At 37.5% G+C, this 20,453-nt stretch overlaps 1 protein-coding gene across 1 annotated transcript in view; it reads left to right on the top strand.

Annotated features, from left to right (window-relative positions):
- The window catches only part of fras1 (Fraser extracellular matrix complex subunit 1), a gene marked incomplete at its 5' end in the record, with an annotated part of 107,972 nt that overhangs the window by 15,936 nt on the left and 71,583 nt on the right, over window positions 1-20,453 (top strand). Inside the window, 5 exons of the mRNA XM_079471114.1 lie at window positions 17,487-17,594; window positions 18,017-18,109; window positions 18,585-18,744; window positions 19,552-19,685; window positions 19,904-19,987. Of these exons, the coding sequence (XP_079327240.1) occupies window positions 17,487-17,594; window positions 18,017-18,109; window positions 18,585-18,744; window positions 19,552-19,685; window positions 19,904-19,987 (579 nt within the window). The remainder of the gene's footprint in view (window positions 1-17,486; window positions 17,595-18,016; window positions 18,110-18,584; window positions 18,745-19,551; window positions 19,686-19,903; window positions 19,988-20,453) is intronic.

Genomic DNA, 20,453 nt, shown 5'->3' with positions numbered 1-20,453 from the left:
GGTCAGAGGGTTCTTTCTGATGGCATAAATTGCTGCATGCACAACAAAGTCATTACGGCGCGATCTGATGAAGCATGCTAGGGAGGTGAGCTTACTTGAAAGTACACCTATAACTATGGGCGTGACTCCACTACCCTCGCATCCTGGGAACAAGTGCCTTTGAAAACTGCCTCGAATCCTTGATAGACCTATTAGGTTTTAATCTCAAACTAAACTTCAAAGCCTTCCCCAGAGGCCAGGCCAGATTCAAATGTTTGGCATGCCATACAAAAATCTTATTGTCAGCTACCCTTGACTTGGATGTTTGCTCGTCCACAGCTGACTTGACCTGGTGAACTGTATCATTGAATACAGAGCAACTGACTGAGAACATCTTTCAAGGATATATTGGGTTGTTAATCAATGTTTATTATAAGCTGTTTACTGCTTCATCATACATTCTGTCAGCTCTGTCATTTACAATACATATTTGATCGCAATTGACGGTCTAAGCTTCTGCTTCAGCACATCTGCAAATGATTAAATCAAGCTTAAATGATTCATTATTAATGAATGTATTCATTATTAATAAAATAAACTTGAATTAATATTATAATGGAATTTCATGTTTTGTTTGTCAACCGAAGTCAAGAAAGTTTCACCTACAAATGAATAATTAAGCGATTATTTACTCATGCTGTTCAAATCCCATACGGCCTTATTAAAATGTTTTGTTTAATAACATTGTTTTCTATTCTCCTGGTTTCAATGTGGATTGTAGTGGATTGTGAGCGCCTCTTCTCAAGCTTCAAATGCAAATGCAAAAATATAATTGAATAAATAAGACATTTTATTTAACTCAACTCAAATATTAGTCAACAGTCAAACTTGCATCAAACTGATATTTTTTAAGTGGAATTGACTCAAATCTTTAAGACAACAAGGTAACTTATCAGTTGAACCAACAATAACAACTAATTTTTTTTTACAGTTGAGCAGACTGAAAACATAAACTTTTATAATCTTGAACGACAAGAGGGTGAATAATGAACAGATGTAATTTTTTGCCGAACTAACGCTTCAGTGATCAGGCCGACAGTAGGGATGTAACAATATCAAAATCTCACTGTGTGATAGGGTTGGGCTGCAGCGGTCAAAAGTGAGGCGAGTGTGGCACGAGCTTTGCAGAGACACATCTTCTTTATACAGCAGTTATAAATTCAGGCGTGTCTCATCTGTACAGCGCGAGCTTCACAGTTAAATGTGCGGCTAGATTGTATTCTTATTCTGATGGTTTATTCAATAAAAGAGTTATAAAGTGTAGTCATTTATTGAACTGTATGCATTCATACTACTGTATACCTTTAATATATGTATACTTTTGATTTTAATTGTTTTTTTATAGAGATGCACAATAGATTATCGGCCATATTGGCCTTAATTTGTAAACCATTTATCGGCCGATAATAAAATTTAGGGCGATAAATTATAGCCGATAAATTATGAATAATTTCCTCTGGTTGGAAAACTTCATCGGCACGCTGCTCACAGTTAGAATCCAGCACAGTACTGTATTTCTGTCATGATCATTCACTTAATGCTATTAGCAAAACATTGCTGATGTATTTATGAATGTGTAAATTATAGGAACAAAAGCATATTGTTTGAAGCCGACTGCTGTCTGAATGCTTTCTGTCTTGAGACCTGTTAGACGTGTGACTATTTAGAACACCTCTCTTGGTTGCTCTAGAAGAACATCTTTAATTTGTTTATTAAACAAATATTATAAAAGAAAAGTTGAAATGATAAAGAATCTTTCATTAGTGTAAAGTAGGCTGGGTACATGATTTCAGGGTGGAAAAATGTTAGTCTCAGAAATCCCTCTCTCTATTAATATTTAGATACTTTATATCGGCCAACATATCTTTTATCGGCTTCCAATGTTCAAGAATTATCGGTCATCGTTATCGACCAAAATGTACATATTGGTACATCCCACATTTTTTATAATAAATTATTTCTTAAACAAATACATGTTGTTTCCGAAGTCAATGAGTAGAAAGGCAACGAGTAATTGTGATCTCAATATTGACCAAAATAATTGTGATTATGATTTTTCTCATAATCGAACTGCTATCTCATCTAAAGAGAGTGCTCAGTTTCCATGCGCAATGCATATCATGAAATATTAGCCATTGTAAAAATCAATACAAAGAATTTATATAGAAACATATTCATCATGCCGACCAATTTTTCTTACTTACAGTTTGCAGGACGAGTATTCCAGAAGGTTGAAAAAAGACGAGGTCAATGTTTACCCTCGGGTCCTTTTTAAAGAAATAATTAAAAGAGTGCCAGGGCTTACATTGTTTGTGTGGGACGCTCGCTCAAGCTTTACACATTTACGCAAGGTTAAGCTATAATGTCTCAGGGACTTTAGCCATGCCGCCTAAAGAGCTCCAGTGTGTCAGGGTAACATTATTAAGTGAAAGTTAATATAGTATGTGCTTAAACAACTGGGATGTGGATGCCAAAGGTAGACAGTAGATTAATAGTGAGACTGAATGTTAACACTGTAGCCTTTGGCTCTCCTTCACCAACACATGTCAGTATTTACATTTTTAGCATTGCTAATGTTCCTGGTTCCTGTTCCCCTGGGCACCTGACTGTATCTCTGAGGTCTTTACTCAGGGCGAACTAGCCAGGAACCTGTCTTTCAATGTTACACCATGACTTCTTCAGCTCTGTTTTTTTATTTCTCTCCCACTGTCAGCTATGTTCTCCTTCCTTCAGAAAATTACTCACTGCATGTATTCTTTGATACAACTAATAATCTGTTGGTCGAAGAGAACAAATTTAGCATTTTAAGCGAATTTATTTTAAAACATTGTATACATGAAAGTGTTTTACATTTTAGTATTAGTCTCATATTCATTGAACTCCATGCTGATATTTTTGTAGATCTTTTTATAGAGTTCATCCAAGTAGGCATCATCATATTTAGAAATGCAGTTTAAAGCAAGCATGCGGTATTGCTGTAGCTCTGAATACAGCACATGGCATCTGAGGTATATAACAGTTTCCTTTATGGAGTCACAAATAGCTGGCCAGCAGTATCATATTTGACTCTTAAAAATAGGCCAATCCATGGCGACTTCACTACAGTCATTACTGACCAGACTGCTGGCTCCCAGTGATCAATGAGAGGAATGTGGTCCATATGCTGCTTTAACTCAGGGCACAAGTTCAGTGTCTCTGATGTGCTGTGTGTACAGTCTACACGTGACGTGTCTGTTTGTGGGAGAATAGTTTAAAATATGAACTCTATCACTTATAGACTGCCTTAGAGTAGTTCTTTTAGAATAGTCTCCCATCATTTACTCACCCTCATTTCATTCTAAACCTGTATGGAAAATAAAAAAGGTATTTTAAAGAACGTTGGTAACCAAACAGCTCTGACCCCCATTGATTTTCATTATATGGACATTTATTAAAGGGAGAGTTCACCTAAAAATTGGAATTCTGTCTTCATTTACGTCTTCAACCCTCTCGTTGTTCCAAATCTGTATGAATATCTTTGTTCTGATGAACACAGAGAAATATATTTGGAAAAAATGCTAATAACCAAAACGTTCTTGGACCCCATTGACTACCAAAGTAGAAAAAACTACAGAAAATAAGATATTTTAAAGAACGTAGGACAGCAAACTGGGCACTCTTGACTAATGTTGTTATGTTTCCTACTATGGTAGAAAAAAATGGAGTTTACTTTTTGGTTACAAGCTTGCGTCCAGATATCTTTCTCTGTGTTAAACCAAACAAAGACATTTTTACAGGTTTGTAATTCATGACAGGATTTACATTTTTGGGTGCCCTTTAATACATCTTATTTTGTGTTGCACAGAAGAAAGAGTCATAACAGGTTTGAGCGACGTGATGGTAAAAAAAAATGATGTCAGGCGTTTCATTTTGTGTTGAACCATCCCTTGAGGGAATGCGTCGTATTCATGTAGCATTTTTCTCCCATATATTCAGCAAGTTAAAATAGAAATCATATTATCTGCCATGTCGCCAGAGTCAGCTGATTTTCTGATACGTTCAAAGTCGGTACTAAAATAATCTGTTCTCCGGATAGTAATAGGAGTATCATAAGGTTTGCTAAATATGGATGGGACTGTATTATATATACCAGAACACCTGCTTCAGCTATCTAAAGGGTGTAGGTAAAACAGTACTCTAGGAGCAATACAACACCAGACCAAAGAGAAATTGGTTAATATATGACAGTCATATATATTTATTTTATTTTTTGCTTGAATTGGGTATTATGTGGTATTGATTTTAGTCTGACCTTTTAAAGCCCCGGTGGTGAGAGGACTGATTGAAAAAGCAACATTCATCTCGGACAGTTGAATTCATCTTTGAAAACCTCATCTTAATTTGATTGAATTGCCCCTTAGTTGGTAGTAAGCTATAAATCATGCTGAACATAGCTGAGATAATCTATTCTTCCATTTCCAACCCGACAATCTCATTGAAACCAAACACCTCTGTGTCTATGAGGTTTAGTACCTGCAGGTTAATACACTGTAACAGGAAGGAAAGTACTGTGTCATTCAGTGCCAGTCAAGGCTTGTCTGAGCCATGATTACCTGTTTGGCCTTTTTCTCTCCTAGAGTTACAGTATGAGGGAATGTTTGAAAACTTGCTTTACTTACTTTTTTCCATTCTAAAGTTTGCAGTGGTTTATAAACTTTTTTTCATTAAAGCAAATTCTGACGTGGCTCTTGATGCTTAACCAAAACTGATTTTTAAAGGGATAGTTCAAGCTAAAATTAAAATTTAAATGAATTAAAAACTCATTTCAAACTTGCATGGCTTTCTTTCTTCTGCATAACACAAAAGAAGATATTTTGAAGAATGCTGGTAACCAAAGGATGGCGAAAACCCATTCACTTCTATTGTATGGACACAAAACCAATGCAAGTCAATAGGTACTTCTTTTGTGTAGAAAAAAATTGTTAAGCAAGATACACATTTTGTTTGTTATAAGGTTGTGAAATAGCAGAGTGAGAGAAAATATACTTTATCATCTTTAGGGGTTAAACCATGTTGATTAAAAGTGCTTAAATTAGGTGTCTATGAAATTAGAGCAGATTTACGAGTGCTCTCTCAAGAACAGCCTACGGTAATATTTCATTGTAGTTACATATATTACAATTACATTTAGTCATTTAGCAGATGATTTTATCCAAAGCGACTTACAGATGAGTTAAACAATGGAGGCAATTGGGACAATATAAGGACAATAAAAAGCATAAGTGCAATCAAAAACTGGTCTCCTATAGCCTTCCACTGTATACAGAGCTAAATTGAAAGACAATTCTTTTTTAAAAAGAGTAGAAAAGAGATAGATGTCAGAAATGATCGTTCAGGTGTTCACAAAAGAGATGCGTTTTCAGAAGATCCTTAAATATGGGTAGAGAATCTGCAGATCTTGTAGCAGGGGGCAGATCATTCCACATACAGTAAGTGGAACCAATCCAGAGAAGGTACGTGAGAGAAATTCTTTACCTTTTTGGGATGGCATCACAAGATGTCGTTTGTTTGCAGGGATCTGGCGTGTACATACGTCTGCATTAGCGAGTGAAGATATGGTGGTGCCGAACCAGTGGTGGTCTTGTAGGCCAGGAGCAGAGTCTTGAATTTTATGCGAGCCACTATAGGTAGCCAATGTAACTTAATGAAGAGAGGAGTGATGAGTTCTCTCTTCGGTTCATTGAAGACCACTCTTGCCGCTACATTCTGGATCATCTGTAGAGGTTTTGTTGTGCAAGGTGGAAGTCCAGCCAGTAGCGCATTGCGGTAGTCCAGTCTGGACAGAAGAAGAGCCTGGACCAGGACTACTACTGCTAATAGACCCCTTTTGCGCAAATGTTACGATTACGTCACAGCATTAGCTGGAGGCAAAACAAAGGGAAAACTGGAGGCGCAAAAAATACCAACCACCACATATTCGGCTACATGAGGAGTTATATTATCATCTTGTTGTGTTGTTTTGTGCCACAATCTACAGAATACAGTCTCCAATTTGATATTTTAACACATACCTGCTGCCATTGCCAAACGAAACCACTGAGGACAGTGGATAACACTTAAGATTTAAAAAACGACTGTCTTGTTGGTGTGGATTATGATTTGGGTATGTGTCTAAAAGATGTGTACGCTTTCAGTTTATCTTCACTATACACGCTAGGCTTCTCTGTCTGGTAGGTATAGATGTCAGGCCACTTATGGCTAGAATTCACTACAAAAAGATAGAAAGTTCACACTAACTGATCAAATCTGCAGTCTGGCACAGACTTTCTGCAACAAGTCCAGACTGAAAATCTGGGAAAAATCTGGGCAAAAGTCTTGTAGTGTATTTTAGCCATTAACTGGAGGTCATCCTGTCAGCTCGTCCCTTGGTCCATTGAGTGAGTGCGTACAGGTCAGCCAGGTTCCTTGCGTTAAAGTTAAAACAATCGCGGTCCTAGACAGTAATTGACTTACATGTTAAAATTTTATCAGATTTTTTTCTTGTCATTTGCTACCTACCATTAGTAATGCGACCGGGGGATCTTTCTGCATCCACCTAAGCTCCGCCAACAAAATGGTGACACAATGTTTACTAACAGTAAAGGAGATTGTCGTGCTGTGGGCTGCTTGTACAATCAGGTTGGTCTATGTTCAGTATCCACAAACACAGCGTGCATTTAAACGAAATGGTTCCACAATAATATTAAACCTCCAGGGAGAGGTGTAGTGAAAAAGAAATAGATTACTATAGGGTATAATAGCAGAAAAATCATTAGCTCTTGGTGAATAGCTACTCAGTTATTTATAACATGTTATATGCTAGCTTTGCAGCACAGATTTCTAAATACTCGGTATACGGCTTTAGAAGTTCAGAGGCCTTGTATAAAGTCTTTGTCCCTAGAAAGTTGGCACCACGTCTGTTTTCGACGGAATTGCATGGAATTGCATAAATGTAACTATGGGAATTGTGTTGTGACAAAAACCCCCAAATAAATCATATTTATCGATTAATTTTACAGACATTTCTATAAATTTCAAATTAACAAGTAACAGTAGGAAAGATCTATAGGGAAATTCCTTTATATGAATATAATGCATTGCGCTCTATTTTTACGTATTTTTCATAAAACGTTTCACTCAGGGATGCTTTTTTATAAATACTATTGAATGAGTTCCAATCTATACAGACTCGATTTTAAAATGGATTTTCAACCCGATCACGGTTTATCGTACATCCCTACCGATCTATGGTGGACTGATTGTACTTCACTATTTACATTTACGCATTTGGCGGACGCGTTTATCCAAAGTGACTTACATTGCATTGTCCTTTACATTTCTTTCTAAGTATGTGCAATCCCCTGGGATCGAACCCATGACCTTGTCGTTGCTATTGTCACGCTCTTAACCACTGAGCCGAAGGAAATTTGTTCGATGTTATCCATTTAGTTTGGCTTGATAATTTTTCCCCCACATACAGTAAATCATTACAAACATCCAGACAAATGCCTTTGATACTTCACAACAAGTAGCAATTTAAATTACAAATGCCTCCAGCTACCAAATTAAAGCACTTTTGTCGATAGTAATCACTAATTTCATCAGCATGCAATTTTTCGTCAATGTACACTTAGTTGTGAAGCAGTATGAGCCACGTTTCCTGCTCTTCATCAGATGGCAGAGTTGGTAACTTTAAAATTAAAAGCCGTGTGAATTTTCTTGTATTCATTTTAGCTTTCAGTTTCTAGCTCCTCGCACCCAGACAGAAAGAACGAGGTGAAATTGCTTGCCACGTACAGTGAGAGAAAAGCTTCAGTGGCAAGATGAAGCTCTATGACAATGTTTGGCTTCATTGGTTTGAACAGTACTGTCCAACAACAAATGTGTTTTCTCATTGTATTGCCTCGTGCAACATCACCCTTAAAGGATTTCTTATACCATCCCCAAACTTGAACCTTCATCACGGTGGCCAATGCAGCGGCAAATGAAAGAATTTAGGACACTGTAATCCGCTGCAAAGAAAATAAGCGTATTTAAACATGCTCTGTCAATGCATTGCGTACAAGTAACTGAAAGCCTTTTTATGTGAGCACACAAAATCAGCTGCATTAGTATGGATGGAAGCTACGCAAAGTTATATTCACGAGTCCCAAGGGCTTTCACTTCTATGAGGATTACTGATGAACAATTTAATCCTGTCAGTGTTCTTCGGGACACTTTGTATATCAGCATTGAAAAAATATATTGTACCGATGACCTGGAGTACCCCTTTTAATCCCAAACATATGCTTATAATCCTTTTAGAGCAGGGCTAAAGTTCTAGCGCTCCGGTCCATGCATGGCGTCTGGCGAGAGCAATGATAGGCTTAATGCAGTTGTCGTTAAAATTTGACATCTATTTGTCCCCAGCTGTCTGGTGCTTGGTGGGGTTCGGCCCAAAGAGTTTATGGCATTGACTGAAGCTCTTTCTTCACAGTTGGCTTGCTTCTGACCTGCTTCCTCCTGCTGGCCTGTAAAGCTCTGGGCAATTTGTAATCCATTCATCCTCATTTCCTAGTGTTTGCCTACAGGTACAAAGCGGGCAAAGCGTATCCTAATGATAATGCATTAAGGAGAGAGGGGAACTCTTTATTGTTAAGGACTACATATTTACATATCACACTATTATGTACATATTTCGATATTTTCTATTGTATGGAAAATAATATTGACCACCATTAAAGGAACAGTTCACCCAAAAATATAAATTCTGTCATGCTTGTAACCAAACAGTTCATGGCCACCATTGACTACCATAGGAGGACAAATTACAATGGTAGTCATAATTGCCCCAGAACTGTTTGGTTACCAGCATTTTTCCAAATATCTTTCGACATGTGTAGGTCTTTTCACCAACTCGAGGGTGAAAAAATGATGACTGAATTTTCAATATGAGTAAACTGTTCCTTCAAGAAATTCTGAAAACTAGAAATGCACTTTTGCATTAGGTTAATGAATACTTATTTTAATAAAAAAACTATACTGTATGTTTGCCTGAGCAAATCAATATGTCAAAAATATGGATTGCTTAGTGCAAATATGTCATTTTTGACTCCCAAAGATGTCAGTATGCCATAAGAACTGTTAGTGAGAAGTAAATCTATGTCTGTCTACAGTCTTCTGTGTAGCACACTATTTCTCAACATAACACTGTTTATATAGAACTCTGTCTGGGGTGCATTGCAGTCAATAGTCTACGGCAGTATCAGTTCCCAAAAGAGACCTTTCAAGTGTTTTCAAATTTGACCCACCCTCTGCAGCTCCACCTTGAACCCACGAGGGGTTTGTGGAGCTCTCTTTGGGATACTGGATTTTGTAGAATTTGGCTAAATGTAACATGATGAATGCAGAGAAACACATACCGTAGTTTTATTCATAATACCAAATCGTAAAAGGGAATTAGCACTGAATTTAATATTTCGGCATAATGTTGAAGCAAAGCAAACAAGATTAACACCTGCGTAGAACAGAAATCTGAATGGGATTCCACACAGCCCGGCCAAGTCAGGCATTTAAGCTCCGTGTGGAATAAAAGTCACATGCACCGCTATGGTAAACACTATTTGATGTTACTTCTGAAATACATGGCATAGTGTAGTATAGCTCTGCATGACTTTGTGAGCAGAATGTCCTTCTGGTTCACGTCTGTTTAATAAATCATACAGTACATACATGTTAACCATTAACAAGTGTTGTCTACATTCTTTAGTGTCAGAAAAGGCACACTTAAAGAAGTTTTGTTCTCATGGAAGGTTACACATTGTTTGACAGAGTTGTCCAAGAACAGGATATCCACCAACTGTTTTTCCGTGAATAATTTACTATCACCCTCTCATGTCTGGAGGAATTTCACGGTCTGATTATAGGGATTGTAGAAAACATTTTTTGTTTGCACAGGTAGAATGATAGAGTGAACAGGTTATTGATCAGCATAGGGTGCGGTGGTCTTGTTGTTCCCCCTTCTCTTCGTCCGAGGTTAATAATTTAGCAGCGGCATTGTGCGCTCAGTTAACTCAAAAATCCAATTCTGTCATCATTTATTCACCCTTGTTGTTCAAAACCTTTATGGCTCCTGTGGATTACCAAAAAATATATATTTTGAGAAAATGACCAAGGTTCTTCAAAATATCTTCTTTTGTGTTTTGCAGAAGAAAAAACTCAAACCGGTTAAGAATGACAAGAGAACGAACAAATGATGACACATGTTCTTATTTTTGAACGAAATGTCCCTTTTTTAATAATAAAATGTAAGAATTAACCAACAAAAAATGTCCAATGTTGATATCAGCAGTAGTGTCATGCAGCGACGCTGAGGTTTATTAAAAATGTCATTTATATAGTTCATTTTCCTTTTCATTAGAGATAACAAGCTGTACGCTGAATCGTCAGTCTGTCATGGTCATGGTGTTTGGCCACATGGAGCTGACTACACTGTTGAAGGAAGTTTATCACCAAAATGTTTGATCGTGTTTCATTTCCTACTTATTTTCATTTTCACATTGATTACTTTGTCTTCCCATTCTTTTCATCTTCCAGCACGCAGTGTCTCCATGTCTACACCAATACACAACAACTATAGTGTATTATATCAGCTGCCCTCCAGTCAAACAGGAAGAAGCTTTCTGCAATACTGGACTGTAGAATATTATTTGATTGTGATCAATTGAAATGTCTTTGATATATTTCGCTGTTCTCTCTCTACAGCTGTTGGCTCAATACATTTGAAAGCAGCCATTTCAAAGCCTTGGATTAAATAAATCATTGTAGAGGGTTTTCAAAAGAATCTCTTCCGACTTTTAGAGCTGACAGACACATTACTGCCGGTCATTTTTTAAATTAAGACAATATTAAGGTTGACGAATTCTTGCTTTTCTTTAATACCTGACACTCATTAGCTGGCAGGATACTGTTTTATTTAAACGATGACATCAGGACAGTTAGGAGTATCATTTTAATAACTTTTAGATATAATAATAGTATTTATTAAAGTAATTATAGGGCTGATGACTGGTACTGTTATGGAGCTGAAGGAGAACCCAATTGCAGGCAGCGAAACGGGGATGAAGGGGTTAACCGATATACTTAAATAACAAGAACAAACCAAACATCCACAATGGGAAAACACTTACTAAACTGGATACAAAAAACTGAAAACAAACTCATCCCACAAGGGGGGCAAACATAAACAACTAGGACTAAAACAAGGTACTTTGAAACCATACATACACTACGAACAAGACCAGAGAACTAGGGGACATGGCAGGAAACAAGAACAGCATACAGGTACAAGTATAACGAACGAGCACAAGACAATAGACATGAGGGCATCTTATAGGAAAACTAACAAAGGAGATAACAATGGGCAGGTGTGGGTAATGAGACACAGGAGGAAAGCAATACTAGGAACGAGAGGGACAGGGCCCATGACGAGACTGGAGAGAACACATATTATGTCCTGATTGACCATAATACGTTTCTCTCAGCATAAAACACGTGGGTCTGTCATGATTCTGCCCCAGACCAGAAAACCAAGACAAGATTAGGCAGAATCATAACAGGTAGATTTTCAATTCATTTGCAAAGCTGTCTTTTCTCATTTGAATGGCACAATAGTACTCTTCAGGTAAAGTAAAGCTATCATTAAATGTTTTCTTTTTATAGTAGAGCTGAGCTGCATGTCTTGACAGCATTCGTTTTACTGTAATCATTTCAGTCTTTACAACAGGAACTCGGTTGCGGTGAAGAACTGCACATGGAAAATATTATTCACGCTGTGTGATGGAGATGAGGGATGATTCACATTTCATTTTTTTCATGAGACTATACTGTATCTCTACACATTCACTATTCAAATGATCACGTTTGCTTTTGAATGTTGCGAAGGCTATAACACCAGATACAAGTGCTTTAGAATTGCAGTTTTTATATCTAAAAGGTAGTAGAAGTAGAGCACATTATAAACCTATAATCCTTATCCTCAACTTTCATAATATGTCTTACACCTTTAATATTCCTAAACAAGATGTGGCCATTTAAGCTTATCCGTGTAGTGACCAATGGAATAAGACGTCCTTCCTAACAGCCATTTAGTCTCACCGATTGCCTTACAAGAAATTTGCATATAACACGTTTGGCTGACATTAGAAAGTAGTTCTGTAGAAGGCGATTCAAGTGCATAGACTGAATATATTTAAATGCATGGAACCTCAGATTTATTCAAAGGAACGGGAATCATAGAGTTGTCCTTCTCTATAACATGGTGCCAGATGTCCCTCATGCATTTTACATTGTTGTAAGTAAATCCTGCTGATGAAAGTCTGAGCCGGTTTGCTGGTCTCCAAGTTTGACTGGTCTATTTGGTAGCTTTAGAGGGGGTTGTCATTTTTCAGCTTGTTAGGCTGGGAGCACCATCACGGATGCTCCTTGGTCACTGTAGTGTAACTGGCGCCATTTTAATCATAATCCAACTATGATATCATGATGCCTCATTGAATTGTGACATAAATTTCAATGTTTTTGATCATATTGTGAGCAAAGGCAGATCTTGCTTGTTAAGATACCCAATTGGGGCACATCGACATTTGTCATTTCAGTAGAGTAAGAACAACTGCAACAAAATGCAATTTTCCGAGACTCCTTTGTCGTCCCACATGACTTATATTCTCCATGTAATCGATCTAGGATGTGCTTACTCAAGACTTCTGTTCTGTTAATCAGCAGCCAAGATCTTTTATACCATATGTTAAGTTGCTTTGGTTGTAACTGGCGATCAGCCACCGCTTTAGTGGACTTAATTGGCTGGGGACATGATTTAGCACATTCTCTAATTGAATTAGTCTGCGCAGTGGTTCGGTTCTGGCTGAACTCTCACTGCCTAAATCAAGGCCAGCTCAATTTGGACTCAATTGCCTTCTGCTTGCTTGGCAACCGGTCTGTAGCTTTTAGGACTTATGTAGAATAAAGGCACGCGTGCAAATAACTCGCTTTACAATTTGACCTTCAGGTTTTTTAGCTTTTAATATCCATTTATCCCGCATTCAAAATACCCACTACTGGTTATTTTATGGAGTGCAGCGATCGTATGATACTTCAGAATGACGCAGCAACAGAAGATAAATTGTTCTACTGCAATCTATAGTTTTTATACATCCGCTGCACACAAGAGACCGCTTGTCTGTGGTTAATAGTGTGTATCTGAACTTTTCCTCAGAGGCCCACCTAAGATGTCACATTAGTTCCCTAGTAGATTCATCAGAAACGTTCTTTCGAACAAACTCAATGTTCCCTAGAGATTGTGCAGGTACACCTTATCCAGAAAGTATATTCCTGTTTAACATCAACTGGACCAGGTCCATACTTATGCTTCAACGAATTGCCCTTATTTGTCCACTTTCTCATTCCCTGTTTTCCAGGGGATGTTTTGAACTTTTCTTTGCATTTCCGGCAACCTAATACATTAATCTAACAGCTTTATGGCATAGATGCCCATTCTGTCTTCTTTTTGGGGAAATGCTCGAGTTTTATGAGCATGCAAAGACACCTTTACTTCATCAACAGTTTTCAGCAAAATAGGTTTCAAAGCTGTTTAGAAAATCAGTATAAAGGGACAGTTCACCCAAAAATGAATATTCTGTCATGAATTACTCACTATCGAGTTGTTCCAAACTTGTATAAATGTATTTGTTTGGTTGGACACAGAGAAAGATATTTGGGCGAATGCTTATAACCAAACAGTTCTTGGACCCCATTGACTACCATAGTAGGTAAAATGTCAATGGTAGTTAAAAGTGCCCCAGAACTGTATGCTGTCCTACACTCTTCAAAATATTTTATTTTGTGTCAAACAGAACAAATGAAATTATAAAGTAATTTTCCTATAAGGGTTAGGTTTAAAGGAATTGTTCACTTTCAACATACATTTTCATGATAATTTACTCACCCCATTGTCATCCAATATGTTTATGTATTTTTTTCTTTAGCCGAAAAGAAATTAAGGTTTTTGATGAAAACATTCCAGGATTATTCTCCATATAGTGGACTTCAATGGACTCCAAACGGTTGATGGTCAAATTTACAGTTTCAGTGCAGCTTTAAAGGGTTTAAACAATACCAGACGATGAATAAGGGAATAAGGGTCTTATCTAGCGAAACGATCTGTCATTTTCTAAAAAGGTTTTTAATGTATATGCTTTACAAACACCAATGCTCGCCATCCTGATGATACAATGTATTTTTTGTTTATACAAAAACATTTCCTGTGCTACTTAAGACTGGTTCTGTGATCCAGTGTCACATATAATGTTATTTATTTAAAATGAAAACATTGTTTTCCCCATGAATATGTTACAACAAAACTACAACAATTTTATAGTGGTTCCAAAACAGTTAAATATTTTAACAATTCTGAGAAAATGTTTTGCCTTCAACTTATTCAATTTGTCTGTGGAGTTACACAACTCAAAATCGGGATCTGGTGACACACCAACGGACCTGGTTTTCAGTGACAAGATCAAGTTTCTACACTTTTAGAAATACTGTATATGGATGAAATTAATTGCCATTTACTAGTAAAATTATGAGGTATTTATAAACTTTTTTTTTTAATTTATAAAACTTGTAATTTGTTGAAACGTGCTTAAGACAGTCAAAGTTGTGTAAAAGTGGAAATGCCATGTCACATCTACAAACTATATAGACAGTTTCATTGGATGCACGCTCCTGGCCCGAAGTTAATGTCTGTGTTTGGTTATTGGTCTGGATAGTTAATTTCATTTTTATTTATATTTTATAATTTTATTGTATATTAATTGTATTAAATTTAATTAAAACTGCTCAATAGTTATTGATTCTTTGGTCTACTGGAAGTTAAGTTGGGCAACATAACGTTTGTTTTTGTTACCCCTGAAACCGTCTATACAGTAGTTTCATTAGACCTGTATCATTCTGATGAATCATATTTGGTCATAACATTTTTTTGACTGTGATGTGATGCGAGGAACACACGTCTGTGTTGCTCACTCAAAAAGGCAGACCTGCTGGAAAAATACAACACACTTTGTGTCTCAACTGAAACCAGCGATTAAAAATTCAGTACTTGACAGCCTCACTTTCTCATGAAACCCACAATGCAACAGTAATGTAATCTTAGTGAACATGAGGCAGACGTTTTGGTGTTAAGCCAACAACAACGAAAAAACATGGTTACTTCTGACTCAGGGGGTTTTGTAGGCTTAGTGGATCCAGGCTAACTTTGTCTAATTAAAGTTTGATTACACTATTATTTATGAAATGTATGATATTTAAGGGTCTTACCAAATTATCAGATATATGAAATGTATGATATTTAAGGGTCTTACCAAATTATCAGATAAAAAGCTTAAAGTTTTTTGCATAATCCTGCAGCTGTCCTCGAACCAAAAGTACTTAGCATCTTAATGTGTTTAAGTCTTCATTAAACCATCAACAAATGAGCACAAATGCGTTATGGTATGTTTATGAAGGAAAACAAACAAAAATTTGATGAGCAGATACTTCAGTGCCACTTCATGTGGAAAAGTGATTAAGTGTTATGTTTTCACATGCAGTTTCAGTAGAAGGTGTTGCGTGTCACACATCCACCGGGACGTTTTTTAGAATGCCAAGAACTGATGCTCTACCCAACCCTCGGGTCCTCTGGATACTTACTGACAGTTTGCTGAGTGATTGACTGTCCTCTCAGTCAATCTCTGGCCATTCAAGTTACACTGGGGCCATTGGCCATTCCGTCGTCTGTGCCGGGTGTCACTTCAGAGGATAGGTGCTGTGCTGAAATGTGCAACCCATCAACACTTGGTCAAAGTTTCAAGCTGACATGATGGCTCCTTGAGATAGCTGTCACTTGTGTGTGCTTTATAAAACATCTGCTTGCGCATTTATGATCAAGTGAGAAGAAATCAAACGTTTTGGGTACATGTGAACCCTCAGATAAACCTTAAATATTCCAAAAATGATCACTTCTGGCTACAAATAGCAATTTTTGTTCGAGGCAAATTGGAAAGTTGTGATTCCTTGTAAGCAGTAATACTATATTAACATAAACATAACATATATTGACGACATCTTTGCATTGGCACTGTGTGTTGGAAAGTTGCTGTCATCATTTCAAGACTGCCTCAATTAAAGCGTCTGTGGAGTTAATGGTTGTGTTTCTATCTTTAGTGCAGGAATGTCCTGTTTTATCTCCTCTTACAACTGATTCCTTTTGGCTTCATAGTTCACTGTGTTCCCTTAATCTGTCCTGAAGGCTTTTTGGATGCATGTCTTTGCAGACGCTCTGTTTGAGGCCCATACTCCAAGACGGGTCTCTGTTTGTTTGGGTCTTGATGGATTAGTTCAGTAAAATGGCTACAGACTATCCTGTTATCTGTTCATCTGATACCCTTTCTAAGTAGTAGGTACCTCAGGCAAGACCGTTAATACATCTTAAAATACCACAGATATCTTTTGCAGTCTAATCTGTTAATACTGTAACATCTCAATTATTGTAGGGATGTTTGGAGATACTGGACATTGAAGACAGCAGGGAAATTGTAAATGTTAATATCAACCTTAAATGTAAGGTTTTCACTATACTGATAGGTCGGATGTCAATATTTGGTGGTCTTAATACCAATGTGATGTTTCTCTGAAAGTTTTTAAAGCATAGTTTTTCATAGTCAGGTGAACTGTCACATCCATAACAGAATTGTCACATCCATATTTGAATTGTATCCCTCATAAATGGGAACATGAAAATTTTAATCAAATAACTATTTTGTGGTCTATGAAGAGCCATCACTTCTCAATTTGTTGGGTATTATTGCTTCTGGTTTTAATAATTTTAATTCACAAAAAAAGTATGTTGCCTTTTTTGTCACATCCGTAACTCATGAAATTTTCTCTCTTTTAGAATTGAGAACTTGTGCATAGACTGATATTTTTCTGATATCTGGACTCTATCATCCGGAGTTTAGTAAAATATAAACAACTGATTCAATATATAGGTATTAAATACGTTCTCTCAGAATTAATATTACAAGTTTTGACTAAAAATGTCACATCCATAACACTGAAACTGTCCAGCTTTACTTCTTTAATGGACTTGCTGAATATTTTTATTTTTCTGCTGTTCAGAAAAGGCCTATAAACTTACAAAAAACTCAATTGGTCTTCGCGTTTGTCCTTGGAATCTGTAGTAGAGGTTGAACACTAAGCTTTCTAACCTGTTTTTATTTTGTCACACTCCAGGTGTAAAACAGTCGAGCCTCTGCTTTTTAGTGCTGTGTCATTTCCAACTCATGCTTCATAAACTGAGATATTAAGGTGTTAGGCATGCTTGGATTTATGTCTTTGTACTTATCTTCATATTACAGAACAACACATCATGGAAACCGGACACCTGTCAGGACTGTACCTGCTACAATGATATTGTCATCTGCCAACCCACTCGCTGTCGAAATCCCAAATGTGACTTTCAGAGGGTAAGACAGAAGTCTTTGCTCATACCCAGGCCATTACAGCAGGGTAATAACAGCATCTGGATTGATGAATGAATCAATAGCTTAAAGGAATGAATGGATGGGTGGGTGGGTGGGTGTGTGTGCAAGCGTGATGAATGAGTAAAGGATGGAGGTCTTTTTCCTGCACCATCTCAGCTCAATTCCAAGATGCAGTAGCCTAAGACAGAAAGGTATATAGCGTAAAACATGGCATGAGACTTAGTTAAATGTTGTTGACATTGGGCATGGGTAATGGCTTTATGTGTTGTCGAGGCTTAAAGTTATATAGATATATATTATATTTATAGGAATTATTACCTCATTGCCCGTGATCTCTACATTTTCTCTACATTTTCAAAATGTCTTTTTGGGATGCTAATGAATTTCTCTGGATGATTTCCCAGGGTGAACGCTTAAGAATTCCACCCAACAAGTGTTGTCCTGAATGTTTCGCATCGTCGTCTGGTATCTGCCACCATGAGGGAGTGGCGTACGGGGTAAGTGTTTCTCCTAATGATACAGCTGAAATGAAAAACACTTAAAGGCCTCATCCTGTCCGTTGCCAGATTTTCCCACTACTGGTGGAGTAGCCAACACGCTGATTCCCTCGCTTTCAGCACAATAGCGTTGTTGTTTGTGCCCCACTCTTCTCTGACAGAGCAAGCTTCTTTCTTGTCCCAATCACCCCTGCTAAAGAGCCACTCGGTGATCTGTTTGAGATTCCAGCAGTGTAGCTGCCAAGTCAAGTGGCATTTACTTAGGAAAGTGGGCTGTGTTGGCGTTGAGGCTCAGGACTGTAATCGACATGTGATACACTGGCACAGATTTAAAGACAATGCAGGATAGGTTTCAGGGAATCACTTCCTGCACTGGTGTGTTCTGGAGAGCTATTATGGTTAATATCAACAATGCACTTCAACCGTGTCTCGATCTGCTGTTCTGAGTGTGTGATTCTCTCTCCCGCTCCATCAGCATGACAGTCAGTGGAGTAATTCCAAATGTTCGGTGTGCACATGTTCTCATGGGAAGGTTTCCTGCGGGTCACGTGCTTGTGCTCCCCTCAGCTGTGGGAGAGACCAGAGTCCCTTCATCCCAGATGGTGAATGCTGCCCTATATGCGCTCAGAATGGGGGTATGTTGAGACTTCATCCAAGTGTATTATGGGATTCTACTGTATGTAACGCAGTGGCAAGCTTTCTGAGTGTTTTTTCTCCTCAATCTTTTTATGGTAAACCGTCCTTACTTTACATTGTTCTTTACTGAACAATCACATAAATCATTTGTCAGAGTCTTCAGGAAATATTGGTGACACTTTGTTAACAATAGTAAATGCATTAACTAAAATAAACTAACAATGAGCATGATGGTTTTCAACATGCTTTCATACTTGTTATGTCAGTTAATGTCAATACAATTCATGGTGCATCAACTTATGTAAGCACTTGTTTTAGTAAATGCTGAAATTAACATGAACTAAGATGAATAAATGCTGTAGTAGTATTGTTTACGGTTAGTTCATATTAGCCAATGCATTGACAAATTGTTAGCAAATAGAACAGTTTTAAGTCAAATTCCTTGTGTGTGTAAACTTACATGGTAATAAAACACCTTCTGATTCCGATAAAGTGTTAGCCAAATATTTTAAACTATTACAGCACAATGATGATCAAATCTTTTTATATTTAATAAAATGTATTACTTTATCCTTTATTTTATTCATTTATTATTACTAGACTAGTAGCTTTTTAATGGCACGTTTGCCTCAGATCCAGCTTTTTTGTATGTTTTGCTGATAGATTTTAAAGGGATTTATATATACGAGTCACAAGGGTTTTTTCAGCTTTATTCTCTATAGACCAATGCTGTGCCTTTTTAGGAGAAAAAAACAATTCAAGGTTAAAATGTTATTCTCTCTTTATCTTGCACATATGCTTTATAGAGTCTTGTTCCTGGGAAGGCCATGAGTACAGAGATGGTGTGGAATGGACACCCAGCCCATGTACAAAGTGTCGATGTAGAAACGGACTAACTGAATGTTTGGTTGCAGAGTGTCAGCCTGTTACATGCAAAACGGTCAGTAACCACTCTGAACAGTCTCAGTTGTGCTTCGTGTTTTTATTCTGCATCTCCCAGGTCATTGGTTCCATGCCCAGGAAATCACCATAAAACGGCTGGTTCATGACTGTAAATGGCTTTGAAAGAAATTGACAGCCAAATACACGAATGCATTGAATGTTCTGACAGTAAAGTCTAAACACAGCGCAGTACTCATTCTGTGTTATTGTATGTAGAATGAGAATCTGGTGGTCCAGCCAGGGCACTGCTGTCCTGTATGTGAGCCGAATTCGTGCATGGAGGCTGGGATTGAGTATAAGGTAAGAATTATGAATTATGCACAGCATATAAGAAGATCGAGGTTCAGGTCTGTATTATGGAACTTTTTTACTTAAAAAAAGTGAAAGCATTGGAGAGAGATAGAGAGAGTAGGTGTGGAATAGCTCAGCATTCAGGCTTTGATTGATGGATTGAAGATCAAGCTGTGTGTCTTGGGAGAGTTTGGCGTATGTGCTTGTCCGTACCGCTTCTATCATGCTCTGTTTTTCTCTCTTCATCTTGTATCATGAAGTGATAGTTCCCCCCAAATTCTGACATCATTTATTCAACCTCTTGTCATTTCAAACCTTTATGACTTTCTTCCGCAGAACACAGAAGATGATATTTTGAAGAATGTTGGTACCCGAACAGCACTGGCACCCATTCACTTCTATTGACACAAACCCGATGCAAGTGAACAGGGGCCACTTAGCAACACTCTTCAAAATATCTTCTTTTGTGTTCTGC

The sequence above is a fragment of the Barbatula barbatula genome (assembly GCF_947034865.1).
Source record: "Barbatula barbatula genome assembly, chromosome: 2".
Lineage (NCBI taxonomy): Eukaryota > Metazoa > Chordata > Actinopteri > Cypriniformes > Nemacheilidae > Barbatula > Barbatula barbatula.
Note: the sequence above shows the minus strand (reverse complement) of the source record. Positions and strands in the feature narration are given on the sequence as shown.